The following is a 17412-nucleotide window of genomic DNA, read 5'->3' as shown; positions in this document are numbered from 1 at the left end:
AAGGCAGGATTCATTTCAGAACTATTGGCAGATCTGGGTCAGATCTCCCAGTAATGGATAGAGAGTCAGAGTGTGTCTCGGATGCATTTCAGCAGTAGTGGAATATAAATAAGTGCATTTACTCAAGTACAATTACAAGTACAAGTACTACTTTTACTTGACTTGAGTGTTTACTTCTATTTCATTACATTTCAAAGGGAAATATTGTACTTTTTACTCCATTACATGTATTTGGCAGCTTTAGTTGCAGGTTACTTTGCAGATTTAGATTGTTGATACAAATTATACCCAGCAAAATATAAAGTAATTAAATTAGTTCCACCTCAACATTAAAGTGATCAACGCATTAATGCATCAATATTTATAGTCCAGTAACATGATATATATGACTCTGAAATGGACCATTATGCATTATGAGCACCTTCACTTGCTACTTTAAATATATTTTGATGCTAATAGTTTTGTACCTTTACTAAAGGTACCAAAGTCCTAAAGGTACTTTAGTACTATCAGGACTTTTAGTTGTAGCAAAGTATTTTTACACTGTGGTATTGCTGCTCTTAGTTAAATAAAAGATCTGAATCTGTCTTCTGCGACTGCATTTCAGTAATGAAAAGTTAACTCTGTGCATCTCAGCAGTGACATCACTTCACTACACTCAGGGTAGTGTGAAGCCAAATAGCCATGTGTAGCACCCAGAGCTGTGATTAAAATGTAGTGATGATGAAGCTCCTTGCCAGTTTGCATCACATAGGCATTAGTCCGTTAGCTTGGCTGACAGATTTCTGTTTCTGATGTTTTTCAGGGGCGAGAGGAGGACCCACATGAGGGCAAAGTGTAAGTCAAACACACTGAACTTATTTTTCTAAGTGTTGTATAATTGATCAATGTGTAAAATCCATAGGAGGATGTAAGGCTTTGACATCTACACTCATTACTTCGTTTGGAGCAGTGACTTAATCCTTAGTTTTATTTTGTGAGAGTGGCTGCTTAGCTCCTATTTTTAGACAACCTATCATTAGAGGCTCATTACGCCCCTGTTAGTTCAGCCTCTATGGTTGCTTCCATGCACGCAACCAATGTTTGCCATGTCCTCTAGCTATAAATTATGTTTTCATGTTCTGCTTTAGCAAGCAGAGGAGCCTGGTCGTACAGCGTATACGGTATGAGTCATTACTGACTCCTGACCTATTCTGTCATTCAACTCAAAGAATCTTAAAGAATTATTTAGTGAAAGACTCAAAGTGAGACAACTCACTCATGCCAAATGCCTGCAGGCTTGAGTGGCAAGAGGGAATTCAGGAATTTAAATTGTGTTTACATTTGAGTTGCTTTTAGCACCTCTGAACGTAACAGGGATTACATCTACACACTGGATAACACTAGTGAATACTTACAATACAAGAATACAAGAAGCACTGAATAGTCATTTTGTTCTGATGAATGTCCCAAACTGAGAAGTCAGCAGTTAATTATATTTCTGTGTTGAGAGGCTGTAGTGTTGAAGTTGCCACCTGAACATCTGCATTTTGTTGATTGAGCTAATTCTGTTGTGTGTGTCTCTTTGTTGTAATGTTCTTGCATTTCCTGTACAGCTGGTATCATGGAAAGATCAGCAAGCAAGAGGCCTACAACCTGCTGATGACAGGTACCATTCCTCTCTTGCTTTTATCAGGCTTAAGCTATTAATCACTTGTGACATTATCTCACATTTCTTTCTGTGAATATTATGAATTATGTTTTGAACATCAAAATCCATTTATCATAATATACTGCTGAGCATGCACTAAAATCTCTCTCTTTCTCCTTATCTCCCCGTCTCTCGCTCACTCTCTCTCGTAGTCGGCCAGGTGGGCAGTTTCCTTGTCCGGCCGTCAGACAACACACCTGGGGACTACTCCCTCTTTTTTCGCACCAATGAAAATATCCAAAGGTTTAAGATCTGCCCTACCCCCAACAATCAGTACATGATGGGGGGGAGATACTACAACAGGTATGTGTGGCAGTATGCCAGTGGTTAGCACAACAGAATTAAAGTTAAATAATACTGTAGAAAAAGAAAACAAATACACGTTGACTCACATATTAGTGGTGTAACTGTTATTCTGCATCTTGTTCTTGTTCTCCCTCTGGCAGTGTTGATGGCATTATCGACCATTACAAGAAAGAGCAGATTGTTGAGGGCTACAACCTGAAAGAAGCTGTTTCCGTGCAGGTAAGTCCATAGCAGTGCTGTCAGTTTGAAACTAAAAGTTAACCTGAATAGGGATGACAGGCACTTTGAATCAGATTTAACCCCAAGTGGACCAGGTAGATTTGCTATTATTCCCATCATTTATACTCATACCCATCGCATTGTAGATCCAGTCATATTTATGCACTTGGTCCACTTGGCTGTTCCATTGGGAAGTGGAAATTGAAGGGAAAAAAACACCCCTTTGACAACCAAATTGATTTTGTCTTTGTGGTTGAATAATAGTTTGATTTGTTTCTGTTTCCAGCACCAGGAACAAGTCCTCACTGACATCGTGGATGGAAGAGAAATTTATAACACTATCAGACGGAAAACAAAAGATGCTTTCTACAAAAACATTGTCAAGAAAGGCTACCTCCTATTCAACAAAGGTATAGTTTTTCCACTTACTTACAAATGACTTAGGTTAAATATGTTAGAGGACTGTTGATAAAGGCTTTCAATAACCCCTTGTTAGCCACACAAGCCAAATAAGCCAGACGGATGTCATGAATTTGAGATGGCAGGAATACTACTTCACAGTAAATGCTGTTTTAGGGGTCTAGCCGATACCATGAGAATGAGCTCTTGTCTGGTTTATCTCACTTAAAGGCAAAGGAAAGAGATGGAAGAACCTTTACTTCATCCTGGAAGGCAATGACGCCCAGCTTATTTACTTTGAGAGCGAGAAGAGAGCCACCAAACCCAAAGGGCTGATTGACCTAAGTGTGTGCTCCGTGTACGGTGTGCACGACAGTCTGTTTGGCAGGTGAGGCACCAAAATACTCTTGATTAGTTTAATTTAAGGAGGTGCTCTCTGAGGCCTCATAGAAGAAGCTCTTAATGATGGTGTCATCTGGTTCAAAGTAATGTAGAGCTTTCTCAACTGTTTTCCAGGCCAAACTGTTTCCAGATTGTGGTCCAGCACTTTAGTGAGGAACAGTACATTTTCTACTTTGCGGGGGAGGTTCCCGAGCAGGCACAGGTAATGGGAGAGCCTCCGTATGTCTAAAAGCCAGTCTAAAAACAATTTAAAAACTTTATCTTACTCACTGTGCTCTGTTTTCTTATTTTCCAGGACTGGATGAAATGCCTTCAGACATTCTGCAGTAACTTGAGGAAACCCACCCAGCCAACCTCTAACAAAAGACTAAGACAGGTAGTCATCAGCCAGTGCTCGGTCATGTTGTAAGAGGCAAAATTATAGATAGCAAAGTGGATCCTGCCCACAGGAAAAAAGATTATCATCAGAGTTATTCAAGACCACTTGCGATGATTAATGGTAAACCTGCTTGATTGTTAGAGAGACTCTCGAGTAACCATGAGGTCTTAAGTTCAGTCCTCACAACAGCTGGAAGTCCTGTTTAAGTGCTCTTGAACATGATGCAGAGATTCTTATAGCATCATTAAGTGCCTCAAAGATTAAAAAATACCTGTGTATAAAATCTAGGGCCTCTACATAGCTAAATTAATTAATGATTATTCCAGCTTTTATTGGCTCAAGAAGGAATGTAAGCAGTGCCCCTGTGTCAGGCTTCATCATTCCAGGTGATTGAAAATGAAACTAATGTTATCTTTACTAATACTGCACTTAAGCCCACAATAAGCTTGAGGAAGCACTCAGCAAAAAGAGGAGTAAACTAGCAGATACACTTTTGCAGTGAAGACTTTCTGCTGTTGTCTGTATTGCAGTGTTTTCATTTCAAATGAAAATGCAGAATAATCAAGCAGGCAGAATTCGGATAGCACCAGAAATAAGGCTATTTTAGCTTCAAAATAAGTGTTAAGTTTGTCACATTTGGTACCAAAGATCCCAATTTATGACTCAGTATACATTGACCAAGCTTGTGCAGCTGTTGTAAGGCGATCATGTTCATATATTCCCATAATTCTGCACTTGGCTATACTTAAGTCTGTGCTTTCAAGGGTTGCTTGAGGACTCATTACAACCATTTTCAAAATAAAAACAACAAATGAGTAAGGAGGTAGTATCGCATGGTGACCTGACAATGGGAAACACTAATCAGTGATTTTTTTTCTTCTTTTTTTTGAAATGTTCACGATAATATAAAGTAACTGTTACAGCCCTGTGTCCCCCTATGTGCATTTCATGTCTTGAACTCCATGTACTGTTTGCTTTCTCCCAGGTGAGCAGCCTGGTGCTGTATGTGGAGGAGGCCCACAAGCTGCCAGTGAAGCACTTCACCAACCCCTACTGTAACATCTACCTGAACAGCGTCCAGGTGGCCAAGACGCACCCGAGGGAGGGCCAGAACCCTGTCTTCACTGAGGAGTTCATCTTTGAGTGAGTCTGTCTTCCTCTGCTGCAGTTTCTCTCCTTCATCTCCATTTCTCAGCTAATAAGCTGTGTTTTCCCCACTTGTTTACTGAATAATCCAAAATATTTATCGTTACCTTCAGCGACTTGTCAAGTGACATCAACAGATTTGAAATCAGCCTGAGCAACAAGACAAAGAAGAGCAAAGAAAGCGACATATGTAAATACATCTTTGAATTATACATATTTATGAAAACCCAGTTTGTCAGAAAAAAATGTACATCTCCACAAAATTTCCAATGCATGCACTCACCTTTCCTCTTCTCACCCTTCTCTTATCCTATCTTTCCCTCTCCTTCTGTCTGTGCCTCCCTCTACATCTCTCATCCCTCCATCCCTCTCAGTGTTCATGCGCTGCCAGCTGAACCGTCTGCAGAAGGGCCAGATGATTGACGAGTGGTTTCCTCTCAGCTCCCACGTGCCTCTGAAGGGCATCGAGCCGGGCTCCTTGCGTGTGCGCGCCCGCTACTCGATGGAGAAGATTATGCCTGAGGAGGAGTACAACGAGTTCAAAGAGGTCTGATTTGGCAAGAGCTTGGAAAAGAGGTTTTGATAGTAATGTCCGCTGACTGGTCCGCTCTGTTCACCCAAATTGACACTGATTTCATTTTCTGTCTTTCTCTCTCTCTCTCTCTCTCTCTCTCTCGCTCTCTCTCTCTCTCTCTCTGTGTGTGTGTGTGTGTGTGTGTGTGTGTGTGTGTGTGTATATCCTCCTCTGCAGATGATCCTGCAGAAGGAGTTCCATGTGATCTATGCCTTGGCCCATGTGTGTGGTCAGGACCGCACCCTGCTAGCCAGCCTCCTGCTGCGGATCTTCAGGCATGAAAGAGCTGAAACCCCGCTACTCAGGACACTCAATGACAGAGAGATTAACATGGAGGGTAAGAAATGCATGCCTAAAACAACGGCAGATACCAGGAAAAGGCATGCTTTAATGGAACAATCAGTCATATGGAATCTTTAATAACATCTAGTGGCAGCCAGTAGAACTACAACATCAGATAGCCATATCTCGCCCTCTATTAGTCTCAGCTCCTCTCCAAACTCTCACATCCCTCCCATTCCTGCCAGCCACAGTGGCCTGAAGGATATAAGAACTCACATTTCACAGCAATAATTGGATTAGCCATCTGGTTGAATGGAATTACAGTCAGCATCATTCTTACATGTCAACTGGTCAACCCAGACTAGCTGTCCAGGTTGTAGCTGTTGCAAATTTTACTTAAGTTAGCTTGAATTCTCTGCATCTATTGAGAGAACATTGAACTTTGACTCGTGAACCCCTGCTGACAGATTATGGTCATTTTGCAGTCTAGGCAATATCAATATTACTGATTGTATATTCTTGGCATGCAACTTGTGCAGTAGGTGAAGGGAGTGTTTGCAATTCACTTGTGCATGCCACCTCCATTTGGCTAACTAGGGCTATGTACTGCTGTAGTTACCTCGTTTAGTATGAACTAACAGTATATTTCCCTTTAAGATTAAACATTAACTACTGTATGGTTGTGACAATGAAAACTATATTACTTAGCTAGCCGACTTGCTCTCACAAAGTGAAGAAAGAGTTTCTGCAGTTAGACTCAACCCGGAGATGAATACTGAGCGCACAGTGAACCAGAACAATTGTGTTGTTAAAATTGCTCTCTCAGCCCCAAAAGACCTGCTATTATGATGGATTGGGACTTTGCAATGTATTTGAATGTCTTTATGTCTTTATGAGTAAATGTATACATGGACACTTGTATCCATACACTGGTATGAACTCCTCTGCTCCTACTCTCTTGCCAGACGAGGCGACAACATTGTTCAGGGCGACCACGCTGGCCAGCACGCTGATGGAGCAGTACATGAAGGCCACAGCCACACCATTTGTCCACCACGCTCTCAAAGACACCATTCTCAAGATCATGGAGAGCAAACAGTCCTGCGAGGTAGAAACTGGTGTGGGCTTCTCTCTGTCTCTCTCTTCCTCTCTCACAGCAGTACAAGAGAGGACAAGTCAGCAGGCTATTTTCCACTGCACTTATCTGTGGTACATGGCTGAGTACACGGCATTTGTAAGGCCATATCAGTGTTTTGGCTCCACAAGGCCGCCATCTAGACGTAATGGAAAAAAATGTCACAATGACACAGCATCAGTAAAGCTGTGGTCTCAAGGCTGCTGAAATGTGTGAGCCTCAGCTGGGATGAATGTCAAGAGGCTCTGCAGCCAGTAAATAGAGAGTAAATACACAGTGACACTAAATAGGCCATTGTTTTGTAGTTCCTTAATTCATAAAACTTTGCTGGTTCATATTTATAACAGCAAATACTATAAATACACTTTCCATTCTTGTTCTGTGCTTGACCCATATCTAACTGAGACTTAACGTGTCAATACTGTATGTAATTAGGGATGTGAATCACCGGGTAATTTGTGATACAGTACTATCACTATATTTCACCCACGATAATGATGGTATCACAATACAGGCAATTCTGTCATACGTTAATATATTGTAAGATAATCAGCCATGATACATCACAATAACTTTTGACTGAAGAAGCAAAAATACCGTGGTAAAGGCAAAATAATTTTCAGACTGTAACGTGACACAACAGTTCCAGTTAAAGCTGTAAAGGCAATCTGACATGCATTGTTTTCACTTTAAAATGATCCCTTGCAGCGTGAGAGTCATTACTCTGGGGTTTGAGCTCTCAGCACCCTCTAGTGGTCAGAAATTGCTTTGTGCAGCTTAAAAATACCCAAAAGCGGGGAGCAAATGCGCCTCATAATAACTAAAATGTGCTATCTGTGCAAATTAAGGTGAAAGCTCAAATGTCAATACTTGGCACAAGTGAATCGATAATGTCTCACAAGATTAAGTATTGCAATGTATTGCAGCATCGATTCATTGTTCATGTAATTGTAACTGTCTTTCCTTCTGTAGTCGTATCAAGAGAAATTTCTTTTTTCATCTGCTCTCATTATCATATATCAAGAATCCAGATGAACTCATTTGTCTGTTCTGTTGGTTTTCCTTCTCTCTCTCTCGCTCTCGCTCTCTCTTGCTCTCTCTTCTTCCCTCCCTCCGTCTGAAGCTGAACCCTTCCAAACTGGAGAAAAACGAGGATGTGAACCTGAACCTGACTCATCTCCTCACCATCCTGTCTGAACTGGTGGAGAAGATCTTCATGGCTGCTGAGATCCTGCCACCGTAAGAGCAAATATTAAATACACACAACATTTTTTTCCTTTTTTGTTATCATGCATTCCACATGAATACCACTGAGGTAAATTCACCCTCAAATATTCATTCAGTCATTCTCTCTGTGGTGACCCATTCAGGACACTGAGGTTCATCTATGGCTGTCTGCAGAAATCAGTGCAGCAGAAATGGCCCACCAACACCACCATGAGGACCAGAGTCGTCAGGTAAACACACACACACACACACACACACACACACACACACACACACACACACGCACACACACACACACACACACACACACACACACACACAAATACTAACAAATTCACTTGTGGCAGTGTCACCTTTTTCATAGCCTTTTGAGAGGGTGAAAATGAGTCATCATATCTGTATGATTTTAACCGTCTGAAACCTAAAGGAAATTTCCTGTTTTGTTTGCTTGTTTTCAAATTTTAAAAATGTTATATATTTTTGTTATATATTGTTGTTTATTTACTTTTACTCTTCCTTTTGCAGTTTTAGCTTTTTTTTTTATTTTATATTAGTTTTGGCTTTTGTTTTATATTTTATATTTCTGCTTTTTTTATTTCCTTAAAATCAAGTCTGTGGAATTTTGTGCACTAGCGATGTGTATAGGTTCCAGAGGGTTAACTTACACCAGTGACACACAATTTAATTCACATGTATGATTTTGCAAGTAATAAAGTAGGAGGTGACACTGTCTAACTGAACTTATTTTTGGCTCTTGCAGTGGCTTTGTCTTCCTAAGACTGATCTGTCCAGCTATCCTCAACCCCCGAATGTTCAACATCATCGCTGGTGAGCTTCTACACAAAAGGACACACATATTTTCCTACTGTTTACTGTTTGATAGCATGTTGCTGATGTGAGTCTTGTGTTAAAATCTCTCTCTTTGTACAGACCCTCCATCCTCAACAGCGGGCAGGACCCTCACTCTGGTGGCTAAGTCTGTGCAGAACCTGGCCAACTTGGTGGAGTTTGGAGCCAAGGTAAAGACTGTCCACCTGGAACTGTTTTCATCTCAGAAATGTGCTAAATTTTGTAAACTGCAGTTACAGAAGTAGTTTCTGTCCAGTTTCATATAATAATCATATGTTCAGGATGGGTTCACTTGATTGGAAAGGGAGTGTGTATATGTCTTTTCTCAGTTGTGATAGACTTGTCAAAATTTTTATCCTCACACAGGAGCCCTACATGGAGGGTGTGAACCCTTTCATCAAAAACAACAAACATAGGATGATCATGTTTCTGGATGAGTTGGGGGTGAGTCACTTTTCTTTGGCTATAGATCAGATGGTAGCCTATCTCTAAGTCCTGCCATGCAGACCTCAAGTGCTGCCTTGGTGCGTATGTTGAAAGGATCATCAACTCTGACTGCTCGAATGTTTCCAGAACGTCCCTGACCTCCCTGAAGCCACAGAGCACTTTAGGACGGACCTGTCCCGGGACCTGGCCGCGCTGCACGAGGTCTGTGCCACACACTCAGACGAGCTCCGCACCCTGAGCAACGAGAGGGGAGCCCAGCAGGTCAGACACTGATGATATCACGCCAGGCGTTTTCAGGAGAATTTTATGACGACATTTAGCTCACTTGTATTTCTCTCAGAACGTGTTTCACTGATTGCTGTTTGAGTTCCAGTTTACAGCTCCTCCTTTTCCTCAGTATTGCCATTGATGCAATTCTTGTTTCTCTGCCCCATCTCTCAGTATAACCCTCCACAAAAAAGTTTAGAGGAAAAAATGAACACTTAACATTTAACACTTGTAATAACATTTTTTTCTCTGGAAATGTGAAACAAAAAAAATGAGACAACAGAATTTCTTTATTTATGTTAAAAAATGTAACACATAGCATTCTGTTAGATCAATGTGAGTTCTTTTTAGGAGGTGAGAATGATCCAACTCAAAGCATTTGATATCAGTTCAGGCTGAAGTCAGAGCGATCCATTATATTTGTTCCCTCTAGCAGATCGATGTAGTTGTATGTTATTTATGGTCGATGTAATGAATGAAGCGTTACACCCCCATTTTGTACTTTCTACTGTTCATCTGTTCCTCAGTGGAATTTCTCGACTGTCCAGCTGCTATGTGTTTCACCTAATGTTATGTTTTCCCCCTCTCCCTCCCTCCTTCCCTCTCTCTATAGCATGTGTTGAAAAAGCTGCTGGCCATCACAGAGCTCCTCCAGCAGAGGCAGGTTCACTATGCCATGTCCAACAGCAACAGGTAGTACTGCACACCTCCTCTCCTTCCATCCCTCCGTCAAGTCTCCTCATCCGGAGTGCAGCACACAGAGGGGACCCTAGCATGCTCTATCCTCATCACCATGGCAACCCCTCCTCCACCACCCTCCATCATCTCCTCCTCCGATAGCCCCGCCCATCCCCATCCACTTGCCATCTTGTCCCGTTTGCCACAAGAGAGCTATGCAACAACAGCAGCCGAACACAACCGACGCAGTACTTAACAAAAACACAAAAACTTGCACCAGTGACTGACAGCTGTATGCACAGGAAAAAATGTTCTTTTCCCCTCATAAACTGTGTTCATGATTCCATGACTTGGGTACATTTCATTCCCCTCATCACGAGGGCCAAATATTATGATTTCAGAAAGAAGCTTGTGTGTACCCACATTGTGTTTTTGACAGCACAGGTTGCCAAAGTGTATCTCCACTTCCTGCTCAATACAAGGACAGTCAACTGACATGAAGAAGCTAGTTCTCCCTGTCCCCTTTTCTTATAACTGGATTATGAGCGATAATGCTTTTTATACTGTAATTAGTGACTGATTTATTTTATGGTCGTGACAATATCCGCAAAGTGCTGAAACTAGCATTTCTGTCTATTTGTTCTTTTTCCTCCTTTTGTTTTCTAGATTGGAAAAAAAAAATCTTTCAGAAAGTATGGTTATTTTATATCAAGAATAAATTCTCTTGCTGGAATCATGAGTATATAATTGAGATAAGCTGAATTTTTTTCTCCAATTGTATCAACTATTTTTTTTTTGTTTGTTTTTGTTTTGTTTTGTTTTTTTGATTGTTTGGTTCAGTCTTTCTTGAAACTTCTCAATGCCAGACAAGACACATAATCAGAGAAACCAAGTTAATGAAAGTGTTTACAGCAGTAAATTTTTTCGAATAGTACAGATTGTATCAGACATGCATGCACTTATTAAAACGTTTTTTTTGTAAAGTAGATAATGGAGTCGTTCATTGTCCCTAGACAAACGTGGAGAAATCTGTGCACACAATACCATAGTACCTTTGTTTCCTCTTCCCATACATCTACTTTACATAATGATAAAGTATTAATACCGAGGACTATTTTTAGCTGCAGAAACTTCACGGCACAATAAAATTATGTAGAAAAATATTTTTATTCTTTTTACAGAAAGAAGGGAAACCAAGGACATTTCACCTTAATGTTATCTGCAAAAGTAAATATCTGGCCTGCATTTTTCTGAAAGACACACTCCACATGTTTTCTATACAACTTGGTCCTTTGTGTTTCATTAACACAGACAGATGAATACTGCTATTGAAAGTTTGGATTCAAAACCATAAATACAAATAAATGTTCATAGCAAGTCTTCATCAGTCCACTCCTGGAAAGAAAAAAAGTCTGATTAATTGATTTGTATCAAAAATGGACACCACTGCCAGGAGAAACACATTCCTCCAAGACTGACGAGACAAAATCAATCTAATCTTACTCAGTCTGGCCAGATTATCAGCCTTTAACGCAGAATATCATCTCACCTCCTCTGTCATGCGAGGTTCCTTTGCCACATGACCGTCATCTTCATATCCTCTTTTTCTTTTGCTGTAATATAGAGATATACGTTGTTATGAGTAAATCATCAAATGTTACTTTTAGCTCAAGCATAGAGCAGCATGTTTAGGTTCAAATTGGTTTTGTAAAAGCTATGAAATTTGTGAATCACAAGTTGTCTTTGCAAGCTGTAATTGTTGGTGAACTCTGTTCCACATGTTGTCTCCCTGAATAACCATCCCTCCCTTCAAGTCCATTGTCAACAGCCATCTAGGTACAGTATGTGGCATTTAGTTTCCACTACACCTTCATGATCAGTGCCATTAGTAGTTGTAGTTTCATAAGCATCATGTTTTGTGTTTAGTTGCTCTGTCAGTTCAATGTGCAGTAGCTTCGTGTGGGCTGACAGCCTCTGAACAGCGAGTATTTTCATGCACACTCATGACTTTATCAGTGTATGCCTTTTACCAACATGTGCCCTTTATCTTACAGGACAGAGTGCACCATCATGTCACTGGCTGCTGCCATCCAGGTAATGTGAATTAAACTGAGCGGCACCTGAGAGTCAAAAAGCGGTTGACCACAGAGCCACCCAGCCAAAAGCCAGGCCTCTTCCTGGCGTGAAGCGCAGGACCGAAGACTTAAGTGAACTTGTATTTCCGAGCATGTAGCCTAGATATCTGGCAGTTCAAACGCAATATGGCTTGGGAGACTCGTTCTCTATGGGCATACTACTTGCTGCAGACCTGAAAACCGTCTTTCCAAAGCCCTTCCCAAAATGCTTCAGACTCTGACAATGTGTAAACTTGAACTATGATCAGACTTCGACAAGGGGCATGGTCACGTTACCTTGAAGAAATGGTTTCTGCAAAGATGGACCTGAGATACAGTCAACTGTTAGCTAGAGGGCAGCCACGCAGATCTTTGAACTTGACCTTGACTTCCTTTATTCTGGTACACCTGCCACTTGCTCTGATGTCCGTGATTGACATGGAGGCAGGCAAATGGGGCATCCTGATCTGGAGGATGTTTTTTTTTTTTTTTTTTTTTTTTTTTAAGCCCCTTCGCTCCCTTGTCAACAAAGGAACTCTTGACAAAACCTACTCGGACAGTAGAGGAAAGGCGATCCAAAGCATTGAAGTAGCGTTATTTGCCGTCATCAGGGAATTTTAACGTAGCACCTCTCTCCAAGACAACGCAAGCCTTAACTCCCTTTCTACACACCAACCTCTAGCCTACTCCACTTGACGTTACGACACAAGCTCTTCCTTGAAACCATTACCATTTACAACTTACACTGTCTTTGTGTATGAATTAACACAGCACCAGAACCACTTGTTAATATATGTTTTTATATGCTGCTTTGCTTGTTGATATTACCTACTTAGGCTTGTATGGAAGTAAAGGTGTTTCTGTATGATAGCTGAACAGAGTTGAATGGTAGCAAACTTTGTATGATAGTCTTAACAGAGTTTGTAGAGGATATCTGTAACCTGTCCTGTGCATGTGTTAACCCTAAACAGAAACTGCTATAGTGTGTGGGCCTACATATATGCTGCTCTAAGAAACGTCACAAAAGCTCCCTTTAAGCCTGGGGATGTGATCAAAAGCTTTCATGTATTTGCAGTCTCTCTCTCTCTCGCTCTTGCTATCCTACCGCCATTGGTGTTGTAGTACACCTCTGCACTGACCGTGTTCATATAGACTCATCCTGAGAAGTCATGCCATGCACAGATTTATCAAGCTCCAAGTCATATGGGCTGGCCTTGACATAATATCATATGACTGCTGCCTGATGATCCAAACGGCTGCAAAAATGTCTGAATCTGTGCCTGTCATAGCTCAAGAGTTTACCAAACTGTTTACTGTAGATGCACTTAAGATACCACAGACCTCACCAACCTCACCAAGTGTTAACAGACAACTGGCGTACGATGGAGAGAATCAAGAATGATGTTTAAGCCTAAGTCTCCTCATCAGCGATACCAATATCAGCTGTGCTACTTAGTACGGACGATGTGGGTAGGAATGTGGTGTGCTGTTGTACTTCCTTTCTGTATTTCATATAGCCGATGATGTGTTCCTTTTTTATTTTTCTACCTGATACTGAACCTTGAACCTTTTGCATCTTAGATACAACAACCTGGCAAAAAAATAAACCTGTTAGAAAACTGTTGTATGACAGTGTAAAGTCTGTTTCTTAATGTGGGTGTATGGGGGGGTGGGGGGCAAACTGCACTGTGACAAAGGCCTACACTAAGAGGTTGTGAAGATGCACTCACTGAGCAACATGAATTTAAATAATATACAATAAACACTGGCACGTTACCAAATATCACGTTGAATAAGAAATCGACTCAATATGAGTCTATGGCATTAAGTGGCCACATTAAAGGTGCACTATGCAAAACTGCTGAGGGTTGATGGAGGAGGTTTTTATCAGTTGAGACTAAACCGCATTCAATCAATCCTCAGCAATTTTGCATGGTGCACCTTTAATCCATCTCTGGTTATATATGATAACACCAATGTTTTTTTCCAGCTCCTCAATAAAGTCATGTGCTGTGACTTTAATACCACAGCATATTGTGTCACGATAGACTGCTACATGTTTTGATTTCTTTGTAATTTAGAACAAACAGGGCACACCAACATCAACATCATCATCATCATCATCTCCTCACTTGTTTGAGCTGGTGGTGAATTCAGCTTGGATCCTCTCCAACTTCTGCTTGTAGACATTCACCTCCTCAGGTTTGGGGAGTTCATACTTCTTTATGAGGCTTTTTATCCCTGGATGAGAACAGCATCCAGTGTGTTTAGGCATACATAACCAAATAATTCAATAATTTGTTAAAGCAGTGCTCCTCTACTAAAAACAAAGCTCAGTGTCACCATCTTGTGATAGCAACTTGTAGGTGCAGTTTACTCACGTCTCATTGAGTCGTACAACTGGGAGAGGGTCTCTTTGTCCTCTTTCAGTCCCATGCACTCTGTCAGGTAACTGGGCATAGAAAATAAACACAAGTGCTATTATTTTCATTGTAATGTTCAAGAAAAAATATCAAGTGAATTTTCACTTTGGTGGAACATGCTCCCTTTTAGTCTTCATAACTATAGGAATGCATGAATTGTCAACAGATTATTAGCATTTAATAAAAAATACAGAAAAAATACAAGAAAAAAGGAGTAATTCAAATGTTTTATAGTGTAGTGAGGGTCCTACTTCGCAGCAGTCTATGTGAATTATGCCTGTTTCCACCTAATCTTATTAAGAGACAAGAGCTGGTGATAGTTAATGTTGAATATTGACAATGTTTGAACTTTTGAAAATGGAAAATGTTCCACTGATGTGAAGTAAGCTTTACATTTTATGTAGATCATTTAAGGAAATGATATTTTTTTCTTAAATACTTTATAATTTATTTTTTATTCAAGCTGAGCTGACACCCTCACTGGTGCTTGTGGCCCCGTTACTCCTGCTTCTGCCCCACCTCTCCATGTTGAGGCCGGCCCGTGAGGCGCTGCCCAGAATGGCTGTCAGGGCAATCTGAGAGGGGGGGAACAGCAGCCCTGCATCTGTCATGGCCGCCCGTGTCAGGAAGTCGTCGGCACTCTTCCTCAGAGACTCTGGGTTCTCCAGTGGAGGGTATCTCGTCTGAGGGCAGAACAGATTAGAAGTCAGTTTCCTGAGTGAGGGAAAATGTCAGATGCAATGGTAGCACTCAGCTGACCTCCATTAGTCTGACGTTCAGTGTTCTCTGGGAGTCTACCCACCTTGAGGTCAATGAGCAGGCCCTCCATGGGTCTGTAGGGGTTGTGGACCACGAGGTGGAAGTTGAGCTGCTGGATAAGCAGGAGTTCATACTCCAGGATCTGCTCCACAACCTTCTCCTGACCCGCCGGCGTCTCCTGCAGAAGGTTGCCCACAAACTGCCCGCTGGACACATTGAACTCATCCACTTTACAGGACAAGTATGCACACGTCAGCCTGAAATGGAGGTGACACAAAGGGACAGACTGCCTGAGACGGAGATTCAATCACGCTAAATGATTCAATAACGTCATGTAACTGGTTTCACTTTCTCTTAATTATGTTGGCTCTAACATCAAGAAAAAAGCAGTTAATTCCAACATAGAAACTAGTAGCATGCTGGCCACAATCAGCATCAAGAACCAGTATTAAGCAGCCTCTCAAAGTGTGTGAAGTGTTTGCTTCTAATCCCCCCATCTACATGCCCTTGTTCCCTCAACCACATTTTAAACTCGTGTTCTTACAGGCATGACTACCATACACTGGGCACAACAGATTATACTTTCCCACCAAACCCCACTTTTTTCAAACTTGAGATTATCCTTATCCCAGCTGCCAAGGTCCAGCACTGTTCATTACTTACTGTGACCGTGGCTACTCACATTATAATCCTGGGGTGATACTCCATGAGTGAGTTGTTCAGGTAGAATCTCCTGAAGTACATGATGGCGGTGCCCTGTGGATGTAGATGGCTTACATGTGAGAAAACACTTTACGTTACTCATATCTCAGTAGGTGAGGAGAGAGCCCATAGCTTACCACAACAGACTTTGGCATCACAGGTTTGAAGGCGTTACAGAAGTCCAGCAGCCTCCTCTCATAGTGTCTGAACAACACGTCCTCCTCATGACGCTCCAGGAACAGGGACTCACTCACCCCAGGCTACACACACGCACGCACACACACACACACACACACAAACACACACACACACAAACAAACAGGATCACCAAGCGCCACCGTGTAATACTGAGGATGTAAGCGCTAATGACACAGTGAGCTGAGTCTCTCTCATCACAGCGGCCCGGCGTTGCTCACCTTCCCACTGGAGAGCACTTTATTGCGGAACTTCATGTTGGCCTTGCATCTCAGCTGCTCCACGGTGTCCTCACTGTCAAACAGCCAGTACTTTTTGTGCGAGCTGTTGTGAAACATGGCTGTTTCTGAGGAGAAGCAAAACAGCAACAAGGCAGCTAAAAAAAAACAACCTGCTGACAGGGTGAAGTTAGCTCTCACGATACATTACCGTGCATTTACTTACTTTAGTCACGCAAACATACACTCGAGCGGACCCGAAAGCAAAACACTGATGTTAATATTGTGCTATGACGGTGAAGTCTTTAAAGGCAGCTCGTTTGACGGTGTAAAATACGAGATAAACAGCATCAGCAAGATCAAGGGATGCGCGTCGCATGACTTGTACGTCGTCGGCGTCGTTCCCTGCTGATGACGAAGGAGCTGTACCGTAATGACGGACAGAGCGCGCAAAATAAATGTGATTGAATATCTCAATTCATTTCGAATGGGCTTGACTGTCATGAGTACACTACCAAAGGAATTGTAAAATAAAAAATAAAAAAGTGTATATTAAACAGTAGACTTGATGTGATGTAATGTCTCTCTCTCTCTCTCTCTCTCTCTGTGTGTGTGTGTGTGAGAGAGTGTGAGAGAGAGAGAGAGAGAGAGAGAGAGAGAGAGAGAGAGAGAGAGAGAGAGAGAGAGAGAGAGAGAGAGAGAGAGAGAGAGAGAGTAGGCCTACAGCTGATGGGCTGTTTTTGACAGTTCAAGCTGTGCTACACTGTCGCGTGGCCACCTTTGATCTGCATGCTTCACTACACACGAGAGAGAGAGAGAGAGAGAGAGAGAGAGAGAGAGAGAGAGAGAGAGAGAGAGAGAGAGAGAGAGAGAGAGAGAGAGAGCACTGATCTCTGTACATTTTTACTGTACAAACATACAGAACAATATCTCCACACACACTCATTTTAAAAACATAATGCATTGTTTGTATAGGAGCTTATTATTTGTATTTATATACT

The 17412-nt window shown here is 41.6% G+C and overlaps 2 protein-coding genes across 3 annotated transcripts in view; one reads left to right on the top strand and one right to left on the bottom strand.

Annotated features, from left to right (window-relative positions):
- rasa1a (RAS p21 protein activator (GTPase activating protein) 1a) overlaps window positions 1-13741 on the top strand; it is a 35694-nt gene extending 21953 nt beyond the window's left edge. The window contains exons 6-25 of the mRNA XM_030059625.1: window positions 806-837; window positions 1596-1648; window positions 1843-1993; window positions 2137-2215; window positions 2502-2625; window positions 2846-3002; window positions 3131-3218; window positions 3312-3392; window positions 4381-4538; window positions 4655-4731; window positions 4916-5088; window positions 5293-5452; window positions 6363-6505; window positions 7656-7771; window positions 7903-7989; window positions 8520-8587; window positions 8690-8778; window positions 8975-9052; window positions 9182-9316; window positions 9936-13741. Coding sequence (XP_029915485.1) covers window positions 806-837; window positions 1596-1648; window positions 1843-1993; window positions 2137-2215; window positions 2502-2625; window positions 2846-3002; window positions 3131-3218; window positions 3312-3392; window positions 4381-4538; window positions 4655-4731; window positions 4916-5088; window positions 5293-5452; window positions 6363-6505; window positions 7656-7771; window positions 7903-7989; window positions 8520-8587; window positions 8690-8778; window positions 8975-9052; window positions 9182-9316; window positions 9936-10019 — 2133 coding nt within the window. The 3' untranslated portion in view covers window positions 10020-13741. The remainder of the gene's footprint in view (window positions 1-805; window positions 838-1595; window positions 1649-1842; window positions 1994-2136; window positions 2216-2501; window positions 2626-2845; window positions 3003-3130; window positions 3219-3311; window positions 3393-4380; window positions 4539-4654; window positions 4732-4915; window positions 5089-5292; window positions 5453-6362; window positions 6506-7655; window positions 7772-7902; window positions 7990-8519; window positions 8588-8689; window positions 8779-8974; window positions 9053-9181; window positions 9317-9935) is intronic.
- Window positions 11149-16827, bottom strand: ccnh (cyclin H). 2 transcript variants are annotated; one of them, XM_030059627.1, is made up of 10 exons: window positions 16638-16827; window positions 16415-16569; window positions 16136-16258; window positions 15979-16052; window positions 15340-15553; window positions 15057-15220; window positions 14496-14566; window positions 14247-14355; window positions 11550-11613; window positions 11149-11395 (listed from the first exon to the last, which is right to left on the bottom strand). In XM_030059627.1, the coding sequence occupies exons 2-10, from the start codon at window positions 16529-16531 to the stop codon at window positions 11369-11371; spliced, it is 963 nt and encodes a 320-aa protein (XP_029915487.1). In that variant the 5' UTR covers window positions 16532-16569; window positions 16638-16827; the 3' UTR covers window positions 11149-11368. The 2 variants fall into 2 exon arrangements, with proteins under 2 accessions (XP_029915487.1, XP_029915486.1); XM_030059626.1 differs by having other exon boundaries at window positions 16415-16539; window positions 16638-16826.
- Window positions 16828-17412: the final 585 nt, after the last annotated feature.

This window comes from Myripristis murdjan, chromosome 9 (genome assembly GCF_902150065.1).
Source record: "Myripristis murdjan chromosome 9, fMyrMur1.1, whole genome shotgun sequence".
NCBI lineage: Eukaryota > Metazoa > Chordata > Actinopteri > Holocentriformes > Holocentridae > Myripristis > Myripristis murdjan.
This window is presented reverse-complemented; position numbering and strand designations above follow the sequence as displayed.

Coding starts and splice junctions, on each gene's coding strand:
- ccnh (XM_030059627.1), bottom strand. CDS start 16,531: ATGTTTCACAACAGCTCGCACAAAAAGTACTGGCTGTTTGACAGTGAG. Junction 15,554..15,978: donor TATCACCCCAGGATTATAAT/GTGAGTAGCCAC, acceptor CCTCCATTTCAG/GCTGACGTGTGCATACTTGT. Junction 15,221..15,339: donor GCCTGCTCATTGACCTCAAG/GTGGGTAGACTC, acceptor TTCTGCCCTCAG/ACGAGATACCCTCCACTGGA.